The sequence below is a fragment of the Anser anser genome (assembly GCF_964211835.1).
Source record: "Anser anser genome assembly, chromosome: W".
Taxonomy (NCBI): domain Eukaryota; kingdom Metazoa; phylum Chordata; class Aves; order Anseriformes; family Anatidae; genus Anser; species Anser anser.
Genome location: NC_139731.1, coordinates 5,295,151 through 5,307,323, shown reverse-complemented (window position 1 = coordinate 5,307,323; position 12,173 = coordinate 5,295,151). Strand labels below are relative to the sequence as shown.

At 43.6% G+C, this 12,173-nt stretch overlaps 1 protein-coding gene across 11 annotated transcripts in view; it reads left to right on the top strand.

Annotated features, from left to right (window-relative positions):
• Positions 1 to 12,173, top strand: part of LOC310888667 (homer protein homolog 1-like) — a gene marked incomplete at its 5' end in the record, with an annotated part of 224,822 nt that overhangs the window by 95,104 nt on the left and 117,545 nt on the right. Inside the window, one exon of one of the 11 annotated variants that reach the window (XM_083815596.1) lies at positions 3,901 to 11,458. The exons of the other annotated variants lie outside the window; for them this stretch is intronic. Coding sequence (XP_083671722.1) covers positions 10,349 to 11,281 — 933 coding nt within the window. The 3' untranslated portion in view covers positions 11,282 to 11,458. Of the gene's footprint in view, positions 1 to 3,900; positions 11,459 to 12,173 lie in introns of those variants that run through there. 11 annotated transcript variants of the gene reach the window in all.

Below are 12,173 nucleotides of genomic sequence, written 5' to 3'. Positions count from 1 at the left end.
CCTCTGTCTTCAACACTGATGATGGGCTTCGGGACCCAGGGTGCCCTGAGCTGGAGGACCATGACGGTGGGAATGATAAACTCCCAACCGACCCTGAACATGTACGGGATTTGCTGCTCCACCTGGATCCATACAAGTCCATGGGTTTGGATAGGATTCATCCCAGGGTGCTTGGAGAGCTGGCTAATGTCACTGTGGGACCTCTCTCAATTATTTTTCAACGATCTTGGGAATCTGGAGAGGTCCCAGTTGACTGGAGGCTGGCAAATTTTCTACCAATTTTCAAGAAGGGCAAGAAAGAAGACCCTGGCAACTACAGGCCTGTCAGTCTCACGTCAGTGCCTGGTAAAATTATGGAGAAGGTTATCCTGGGAGTTATTGAAGTGCACCTGGGGGACAATGCAGTCATAGGTCACGGCCAACATGGGTTCATGAGGGGTAGGTCCTGTTTAACAAATTTGATTTCCTTTTATGATAAGATCACCCATCTAGTTGATCAAGGGAAACCAGCTGATGTGATCTTTTTGGACTTCAGCAAGGCTTTTGACACAGTTTCCCATAGGATCCTACTGGACAAAATGTCCAGCATACAGCTAGACGAAAACATAATACGATGGGTGAACAATTGGCTGACGAGTAGGGCTCAAAGGGTTATGGTAAATAGGGACACATCAGGCTAGCGGCCAGTCACAAGTGGGGTCCCCCAGGGCTCCATTTTAGGGCCAGTTCTTTTCTATGTTTTTATAAACAATTTGGATGTAGGACTTGAAGGTGTTTTGAGCAAATTTTCTGACTATACTAAACTGGGAGGAGTTATTGACTCTGTTGAGGGTGGAAAGGCCTTGCAGAGAGATCTGGACAGACTGGAGAGCTGGGCGATCACCAACAGCATGAAGTTTAACAAGAGCAAGTGCGGGGTCCTGCACCTGGGACGGGGCAACCCTGGCTATATGTACAGACTGGGAGACAAGACCCTGGTTCTGGTAGTGGAGGCCTGCAGGGGTGGTCTCTGTGAGAAGAAACCAGCAGCTGCCCCATGTTAGATAAGGGTCAGTTTCATCCGGCTCCAAAGGGTCCCACCGCTGCCCAGAGCCGAGCCATGAGCAGTGCTGTTTGTGCCTCTTTGAGGCATCAACCCTTCGTGCCCCATGTTGGGCGCCAAAAATACTGTAGTGGTTTAACCCATCCAGCAGATAAGCACCACACAGCTATTCGCTCAACTCCCCCCTCCCTCTCTGGGATGGGGGAGAAAATCAGAAAAAAGAAATGAAAGCCTGTGGCTTGAGATAAAGACAGTTTATTAGGACAGAAAAGAAAGGAAAATAATAATAATAATAATAATGATAATAGTACTACTAATAATGTGTACGAAACAAGTGATGCACAATGCAATTGCTCACCACCTGCTGACCAATGCCCAGCCTATCCTTGAGCAGCCGGTTTCCCCACCCCGGCCAGCCACCCCTATATATTGTTTAGCATGATGTCAGATGGTATGGAATACCCCTTTGGCCAGTTTGGGTCAGCTGTCCTGGGTCTGTCCCCTCCCAGCTCCTGCTGCACGCCCACCAGGCAACCATTGCATGCAATATTGCTTCAGTTTTCCTTTTGTTAGGGGATCCCCACCAAACTTATTCCAGTTCTTAAGGGTGTATCCTAAAAGTGAACAAGGGGTTGGTTTGGAGTAAGGACTGTTACCAGGGCAACTTTTATTAGGTCTAGTCACTGTTCCATAATCTGGATTGTAAGAATGTAGACTAGCATTATCTATTGTCTAGAATATCCTGTAGTATTAGGAACTGGATGTGGTAATCTACATGCTCCGGGGGACTCAGCCAAACTGGCAAGAAATAGGGAAGCACTGATGCCCTGATGATAAACTTGCCTCATCATAATACTAAAAAACACACCCACGGGTCAATACAACCCTAGCTCAGATGAGGCCCCTTCCCATGAGCATGCGTAAATTTTCTAGATTAGATTGTGCAACTATATGTAAATCACTAACCAGTTAGAATGTAGCGGGATGTGCTATTATGATAATGACTGTGTAGAACTGTATAAAAATCAACAGGGAAAGTCTGGAGTCAGGCCAGTTTTGTGGAAAGCCACCTGATACCCAGACTTGCGCAATTCTGAAATAAACAATATCTCAACCTAGGGTGTGTATTTGGCTTATTGGACTGGGTAAAGAATCCAAACTTTATCGGACAACAGTTTTTGGTGACCCAGATGGAACAGCCTTAGAGCCTTGCCCAGATTGTCTTGCTGGCTGCCGACGGGGAGAACGGATATACAGGACTCCAGTGTGTACCGACCATTTTGATCAGGGACTCCCGGGATCATCTCCCTGTCCAAAGGTGTTAAGCAACTCAGCGGTGCAATGCCAAATGTGAATGAGATACTGTTTTTAGTTAGGGTGAAAAGAGGGGTTAAGAGGTTTTAAGAGTTTTTGTTTGAGCCAGCATTTGTGGTAAATAATTTCATGCATATAGACGGTGACAACCAGAGTGCATGAAGGTGTAGGTCATTCGTGGTATTTTTAAATAATTTCATACATGTAGATGGTGGCGACCAGAGTGTATGAAGGAATGGGCATAGGCCCCTCTGTTTGGTGTATAGACCTTTCGTGTGGTAAAATGGGGATGAGTCCTTCTTCCAAACCAACACCTTGTTCACCTTTAGGATGCATCCTTAAGAACTGGAATAAGTTTGGTGGGGATCCCCTAACAAAAGGAAAACTGAAGCAATATTGCATGCAATGGTGGCCTAAATATAAATTAGATGATGGGGAAAATGACTGGAATTAGGTGCTTTGGAATATAATACTATTTTACAACTGATGTTATTTTGTTGAAGGACAGGCAAATGGATTGAAACACCTTATGTAGATTTGTTTGTTTGTTTTTCTTTGTGAAATGACCATGAGACTAGAAAAATGCAAATTATTAATTGATTATGCTAATGTGATGATTATGGCAACTGATAAAGAGTTGGCATTTTATGAAAGGTTATGTGAAGGGGTTAGAAAATGGACAGATTTGAATCTGGATGATAAGGCAAATAAGGTAAACAGTCAGCGCCCGATATCCGGAAAAAGCTACAGAGGGTAGATGGAGTTTCAGGAATATTCATTTCCCAATTAATTGAGATAACTTATAATGTATATAACAATAAAGATGAAATAGAGAAAGAGAAGAGACAGAAGGAAAAACAGAAGAAGGCAAAGAGGCAGGCAAGTCTACTTGCAACAGCCGTGGTCCAAGCCCAAATGTTGTCACGAGGGGGAAGAGGCAGAACAGTAGGAAAAGGAGGCAGAGAGAGGGGAAGGGGAAGATATGTAACATCTAATCCTCACCCCTCTGATTCATTAGTATTAAATCAGTATTCATATTGTCAAGAAGAGGGACATTGGAAGAAGGAATGCCCAAAATTAAATCAGTGTAGGGAAACAAAATTAACAAGGGTTCCCAAGGCAGACCTGTTAATGATTGGAACAGAGGAATCAGACTGAAGGGGACCAGGGGTAGAATCATCTATGGCCCCAGCAGAGCCCCTGGCTCCAGTAAAGGTGGGGAATGAGATTATAATATTTTTAGTAGATACAAGAACCACTTATTTGGTAGTAAACAGTTGCAAGGGACCACTGAGTAAATTCTCTATGCTAGTGATTGGGGCCATGGGAAAGCGAGAGGTTAAACCCTTTTTGCAACCAATTAAATGTGAAATTGGAAAATTAGTATTGACTCATGAATTTTTATACTTGATGGAATGTCCTTTGCCTCTGTTAGGACGAGACCTATTAAATAAACTGAGTGCCCGATAACCTTTGAGAAAGGAAAAATCCAAGTACATATTCCTGAAAATAATGCCTGGCAGGCACAAGTATATTTGTTACAGGGGAATTTTGAAGATGCTCCAGGGAAAAGGATTGAGTGAAATACCATCTAACATCATGGATGCAGTGGTGCCATTTGTATGGGCAACAGAGAAACCTGGGAGAATGAGATCGGCAGAACCAGTGAAGTTACAACTCAAAACAGGAACAAACCATTAAGAACAAAACAGTATCCAATAAAATTAGAAGCAAGGAAAACACTGGAGCCCATTATTGATAATTTCTTACAGTGTGGATTATTAAGAGAATGCCAGTGTGAATATAATACCTCCATTTTCAAGACATTAAAGGGGGTTTCTGGGAATGGCTGGTGTAGGCTGTGGATTCCAAATTATGGGTTGATGGCTAAACCCCAATATGAAGCTGTTAAAGGTCCAGGGGAACTGTCAGAATGGACCTTGGAATACAGACAAGGATTTGATAACATCAAAAGAGCTTTAATGAAAGTCCCCGCCTTGGGACTTCCTCACCTAACCATATACTCATAGAATCATAGAATCATTCAAGTTGGAAAAGACCTCCAAGATCATCTAGTCCAACCTTTAACCTAGTACTGACAAGTCCACCACTAAACCATGCTACTAAGTTCTACATCTACACATTTCTTGAAGACCTCCAGGGATGGTGACTCAACCACTTCCCCAGGCAGCCTATTCCAATGCTGCACAACTCTTTCAGTAAAGAAATTTCTCTGAATACCCAACCTAAATCTCCCCTGGTGCAACTTGGGGCCGATTCTCCTCATATTATCACTTGGTGCTTGGGAGAAGAACCTGATCCCCACCTCACTACAACCTCCTTTAAGGTAATTGTAGAATACAATACGGTCTCCCCTGAGCCACCTTTTCTCAAAGCTAAACAACCCCAGCTCCCTCAGCTGCTCCTCATAACCAAACCATTTGAACTGTTTATCCATGAAAAGGGGCACATGGCACTGGGAGTACTAATACAATATTTAGGAGACTGGAGAAGACCTGTAGGTTATTTCTCAAAACAGATGGATAAAGTGGTTTTGGGGTGGATGTTTAAGAGCAGTAGCTGCAATGATTTTGTTGATACAGGAATCCCGGAAGTTGACAATGGGACAAAAATAACAGTATATTTACCACATATGGAAGCAGCGGTATTAAAACAAAAAGGACACCACTCATTATCACTGTCACTTGGTACAATACCAGGCCTTGCTAATGGAACAAGATGATGTTCAGTTAAAAATGAGTAGTGCCTTGATCAAGAAGAAGAAATTAACCATGATTGTTTACAGGTTATTGAACAAGTGTATGACAGCTGACTGGATTTAAAGGACATGCCTCTTGAAAACCCAGATGACATTAACCGAAGAAAAGAAGTAGGAGAATTACCATCCAACACCTCAGCACAGAAAGCAGTATTAATAGCACTAACAAGAGCCCTGGAGCTAGCTGAAGGAAAGTGAGTTAATGTTTGTACAGATTCAAAATATGCATTTGGAGTGGTACATGCTCATGGTGCTATATGGAAGGAAAGGGGACTGTTGTCATCGCAAAGTACTCCTATTAAACGTGGAAATGAAAACCTGAAACTACCCGAGGCAGTTCAGAAACCTAAAGAAGTGGCCATGATACCCTGCAAAGATCATCAGTGACAACTCAGATATTATTAAGGGAAACCAAAAGGCGGATGAAGCTGCCAAACAAGCAGCCATTGAGGGAACTATAAATATCCTATTATCCACTAGAGAAATATTAGCAACCTTTCCTGAATACAGAAAAGGAATTAAAGCTAGCTGAGCTATTAAAATGTGTGAAAGACTCAAATGGACGGTGGATAACTGCTCATGGACAATTCATTGTTACACCAGTAATAATGAGACAACTGATGACCCAGGTCCATCAAGAAACCCATATGGGAGGTGAAGCTCTGGTAGAGAGTGTCAGAAGATACGCTATTGGAGCTAAGATGTTATTGACTGCAAAAAGTATAACACAAAAGTGTGAGTTGTTGTGGTGGTTTTACCGTACTAGGCAGCTGAACACCACAACCGCTCTCTCCCTCTCCCTCCTTAGATGAGGAGGGGAAGAAGTAAAGGAAAGAACAACTCATGGGTTGAGATAAGGATGATTTAATTAAAGGGAAAAAAATAATTATTAAGAAAAGATTATTATTAATTAAACAATTTAACTAAACAATTGAACTAAACAATTAACCATTTAACTAAAGGGGAAAAAGGAAAGGGGAAAAGGGAGGGGGAAAGGGAAAACTAAGCGAAACAAGCAAAGGCTATGTGGAAGTGCAGAGGAAAGAAATTACTCTCTACTTCCCACAAATGAGCGATGCTTGACCACGTCCTTGAAGCAGGGCCTCAACGCACGTAGCCGGCGTTCGGGAGGAGGACAGACGTTTTCACAATGAGAGCCCACCCCTCCCCTCTTCCTCCTTTTTCCACCTTTTATTGCTGAGTGTGACATCGTATGGTATGGAATATCCCTTTGGTTGGTTTAGGTCAGCTGCCCTGGTGATGTTTCTTTTCTCACATCTTTGCCCACCCCCAGGGGAATTAGGGAGAGTCCTGATGCTGTGCCAGCACTGCTCAGCAGCAGACACAACACTGGTGTGATACCATTGCTGTTGTAGCTATGAGTGCAGAGCACAGCACTGTATGGGCTGCTGCAGGGAAAGTTAACATCCCAGCCCGACCCAGTTGCCTTAAAAGCAACCCTAAAATACAGGTAAAACATCCTCCTGAAGAGGTAAAAAAAAAAAAAAGAGAATCACTCCAGATGAGCACCAGTAAGTCAATTTTTCTGGAAAATCAATAGGTGTAATCAATATAAGTATTTATTTGTGTTTGTGGATACCTTTTCTGGTTGGTCAGAAGCTTTCCCATGTTGAACCAATCAGGCTAGGGAAGTAGTGAAATGTTTATTGAAAGAAATAATCCTGAGATTTAAAGTGCCTGAGGGAACATCTTCTGACAGGGAACCCTATTCTGCAGCAATGGTTATTAAAGAAATGTCTAGAGTACTGAATATAAAATGGGACTTAGATACCCCATGGAGGCCACAATCTAGTGGCCAAGTAGAAAGAATGAATCAAACGCTGAAAGGACAAATAAGGAAATTGTGCCAAGAAACACAGTTAAAACGGACCAAGGTATTGCCAATAGCATTGCTAAGAATTTGGATAACTCTCAAGGCTCAGTAAAAAGTAAGCCTGTTTGAAATACTATATGGAAAATCGTATGCTGTAAATGTAACTGGAAAATCCGATCAGATGCATGTAACTGGGAATCGAGCACTTACAGATTACCATTTACCTTTAGCAAAAACTTTGAGTCTCATCCACAGATTGTCCTGGTTCCAGTTAGGACAGAGTTAAGTAGCTCATAGTAGCTGGTAGGGTGCTATGTTTTGGATTAGGATGAGAAGAGCGCTGATAACATGCTGATGTTTTAATTGTTGCAGAGCAGTGTTTACACCAGGCCAAGGACTTTTCGGCTTCTTGCTCTGTCCTGCCAGCGAGCAGGCTGGGGGTGCAGCAGGAGCTGGGAGGGGACAGACCCAGGACAGCTGACCCAAACTGGCCAAAGGGGTATTCCATACCATCTGACGTCATGCTAAACAATATATAGGGGTGGCTGGCCGGGGTGGGGGGGCTGGCTGCTCGGGAATAGGCTGGGCATCGGTCAGCGGGTGGTGAGCAATTGCATTGTGCATCACTTGTTTTCTTACACATTATTATTGTTAATACTATTACCATTATCACTATTATTATTATTATTGTTATTATTATTTTCCTGTCTTAATAAACTGTCTTTATCTCAACTCACAGGCTTCACTTTCCCGTTTCTCTCCCCCATCCCAGAGAGGGAGGGGGGAGGGTGAGCGAACGGCTGTGTGGTGTTTAGCTGCCAGCCGGGTTAAACCACAACACAGATACATACTATTAAGCACAAAGATTCTGGTGGATGCACTTGTTCACTCCCTTTCTCCTGGAGATCAAGTTTACTAGCAAACCTGGAAGGAAAACCCCTACATAAAAAGTGGAAAGGACCACAGCTGGTGCTGTTAATGAAACAGGAAGGGCCAGGGTCAACCAGCCTAAGGGTGTGAATTTTAGTATTATAATGAGAATAGTTCACAGATTGTTCACATTGTCAGAAACAATCTGTAGCCAGTAACTCAGTCTCAGGCGAGGATCTCAGTGAAGTAGCATTTTTATTCGCGATTGCAGTGCAGGGCATCCTGCAAGCAGCACACAGTAAAAGTATATCATAACCTTATATTCCCTACTACCCAACACTTGATTCCTGCCCTGTTTCCTCATTGGCTGAGTATTACAGGTTCACAACCTATTCGACGCTTGTTACTATACCATATACGTACAATTTTATTTGACCAACCGTTAATTTCTCCTTATTTAATTTCTCCCCGCTAAGGGTATTTCAGGTATAAGATAATTTATAGTGATTTCTGACTGCAAGGCTGCCTCCCGGGCTTTTTCATCTGCCACCCGGTTCCCTCGGACAGTGACTGAATTCCCTTTCTGGTGCCCTTTTAAAAGCATTATTGCAATTCCAATAGGTAATAATGAATTATCTACGACTTGCTTTACAAGCTCCTCGTGGACCAATTCCTTCTCCTTACTATTGATCAACCCACCCTCCTCCCAGATTTTACTGAATGTATGAACCACCCCATATGCATATCTCGAATTTGTATAGATGGTTCCTTCTTTTCCTTCAAGAACTTTGAGTGCCTGATTCAAGGCATGTAATTCACATGTTTGGGCTGACCGGTTATTGGGTAATTGTCCTATCTCTTTTGCTTCTTCACTAAATCCATCAACTACAGCATATCCATTATACCTCTTTCCCTGTACTGCCCTTGAGGATCCATCGATAAACAGAATATCTCCTTCCTCAAGGGGAACATCTTGTAAATCGGGTCTCACTTTAGTCTAATACTCAATTAAATCCAGGCAGTTATGTTCTATATCCACTCCAGCCCTTCCTCCTCTCCTTAGGAAGGCAGCTGGATTCAAGCATGATTTTGTGGTTAACAATAAATCATGATTTTCAATCAGTATTGCCTCATATTTCAAATTCCTAGAATCAGTCAGCCAGCGCCCAGCTCTCTGAGTCAAGATTGTCTTAACCTGGTGTGGAGTAGTAACTATCAGATGACCCCTAAAGTTTAATTTCCCGCTTTCTTCCACCAAAAAAAAAAAACAGTTACTGCTACAGCTTGAACGCATTCAGGCCATCCTCTGGAAACTGGGTCCAGCAGATTAGACAAATAATTTTTCTCTTCTGTCCATTCAAGTATATTAGGCTCCTCATCTAATAATTGAAGTTACAACCCTTTTGTGTTCTGAGCGTATTCTTCTATCCATAATCAACAATATCCCATTAACCACAAAAACTTTCTTAGTTTTGGGTAGGGGTAGCTCAATAATTCCCTGAATCCTCTCTGGATTTATTCTTCGTTTTCCCTCAGACACTAGATGCCCTAAATACTTGTAACAGTAAGACCCCCTCCAGAGGTTGGAATTGCTCCAAAATCTGTTCTAAACCTTGCTCGAATAAATTTGATGACTCTGTAAACCCCTGAGGTACAACTGTACATCTGTATTGTCACTTCCGCCCCCTTTCAGGGTCCTTACACTCAAAGGTGAACATATCTTTGCTCTCAGGGTCTAAGAGCACCCCATTAATAACACCATTATTCCAGTGTAACAACTTACTATTCAAATGCCCAATTTCATCATCAAATCCCTTCCCCACAAGTTAGACCCTGCCTTGGGTGCATACAAGAATTTCCCAGTGATCATTTTATCCCCTAGTCTCAGCTTGGTGTCCCCCAAAAAGTAACACTGTTATCCCAGCCCCTTCTACCCCCATCACCTTAAGGGTTTCATTAGTTAATTTAAGCCCTGATACTTTATGGGCCAGCAATGACCTAGGTGCCCCAGTGTACTGGGTTTACATGCAAAGGTTCTGGCAGCAGGGGGCTGCAGGGGTGGCTTCTGTGAGAAGAAACCACACTCCCTTCCTGACATACACCCCTCCCGAGCCTTTTCTGTATATATGGCCAGGCTTTAATCACAAAATGAACTTTAAGGTCCTCAGGATTCATCCCTGACAAGACTTTTGCACTGGCCACATCTCAGAAAACTGTTCTGGGAGTTATTGAAAAACACCTAAAGGACAACTCAGTCCTTGGTCAGAGCCAACGTGGGTTCACTAGGGGAAGGTCATGTGTAACAAACTTAATTTCCTTCTATGACAAGATCACCCAGCTAGTTGACCAAAGGAAGCCAGTCGATGTAATCTTTTGGATTTCAGTAAAGCTTTCGATACTGTCTCTCACAGTATCCTTCTGGACAACATGAACAGAATACAGCTAGATTAAAGCATAATAAGATGGGTGAACAATTGGCTGACGAGTCGGGCCCAAAGGGTTCTTATAAATGGGGTTACATCAGGCTGGCGACCTGTCACTAGTGGGGTTTGTTCCTCAGGGCTCCATTCTAGGACTAGTCCTCTTCAATGCTTTCATAAACAATTTGGATGAAGGACTTGAAGGTTTTTTGAGCAAGATCGCGGACAATACCAAATTGGGTGGAGGTCTTGACTCCGTCGAGGGTGGTGAGGCCTTGCAGAGAGATCTGGACAGATTAGAGAGCTGGGCAATTACCTACCGTATGAAGTTTAACAAGAGCAAGTGCCGGGTCCTGCACCTGGGAAGGGGCAACCCTGGCTATACGTACAGACTGGGGGATGAGACGCTGGAGAGCAGCCCCGCAGAGAGGGATCTGGGGGTTTTGGCTGATACCAAGGTGAATACAAGCCAGCAGTGTGCCCTGGCAGCCAGGAGGGCCAACCGTATCCTGGCATGCATCAAGCACGGCACTGCTAGTCGGTCGAGGGAAGTGATTGTCCTGCTCTACTCTACGCTGGTGCGGCCTCACCTCGAGTACTGTGTGCAGTTCTGGGCACCACAGTACAAAAAGGATGTAAAACTGTTGGAGAGTGTCCAGAGGAGCGCGACGAAGATGGTGAAGGGACTAGAGGGGAAGACATATGAGGAGCGGCTGAGGTCACTGGGCCTGTTCAGCCTGGAGAAGAGGAGGCTGAGGGGAGACCTCATCGCAGTCTGCAACTTCCTCACGAGGGGGAGTGGAGAGGCAGGTGCTGATCTATTCTCCATAATCACCAGTGATAGGACCCGTGGGAACGGTGTTAAGCTGAGGCAGGGAAGGTTTAGGCTGGACATCAGGAAGAGGTTCTTCACCGAGAGGGTGGTTGCACACTGGAACAGGCTCCCCAGGGAAGTAGTCACTGCACCAAGCCTGTCTGAATTTAAGAAGCGATTGGACTGTGTACTTAGTCACATGGTCTAAAATTTTGGGTAGACCTGTGCGGTGCTGGGAGTTGGACTTGATGATCCTTATGGGTCCCTTCCAACTCGGGATATTCTATGATTCTATAGCTGCCTGCCTAATCATTCCCCTCCTAAACATTCTTCTCCAGTGAATAACTAACTCAAGACTGACATCATTTCCCCCCCCCCCAGGAATACAAATTATGCCCTAGAAACTGATCTTACTGCTCTTCTAGTCCTGTAAGGTCTTCAATTAAGGAGTTCATTTCCTTTTTAAAACTCCTGACCTCTCTGCTGATGAGGGGGGGAGTTCACATAACCTATTTGTCCTTGTCCCACTGGGACCTCCCTAAGAGGATACATAGGAGTGTTAGTACTGTTAGTATCAGGGAAGGGGAATTTCTCAGTATCTCTTCTAGATTGTTCTAATTCTTGCCAGAGCCTACAGTGCACTCCTTCTCTAGGCAAAGAGTTAATTGCAGTCCCTGGCTCCCTTCCTGGAGCAACTGCTGCTGCCGCCGGTGCAATATTAGGATTACAGGAAGGGGGTAAATTATCCAAGGGTTCCCATCGACCCGTCCTTCCCTCTGACTCCTCTTTCTCCTGGTCCTGATCCCTTTTCAATAAAAATGACTTACCCCCTGCATCCAGCAAGCAGCATAACTTGACTCCTCTGAAAAAGGAGTCTTATTGTTTACATATAAATTTAAAGCCTGAATTTTCATCAGACCTGTATTTTGGCCAAAATATTGATGTTTCCTTAATTGATTCCTTTGTCCAGATTAATACACAATATTTAATCATTTTCTTTTTATCATTTCCTCTAATTCTGGGATTACCCAACACTTGATTCCTCCCATTTCCTCATTGGCTGAGTACTACAGGTTCACAAACTATTCAACACTTATTAG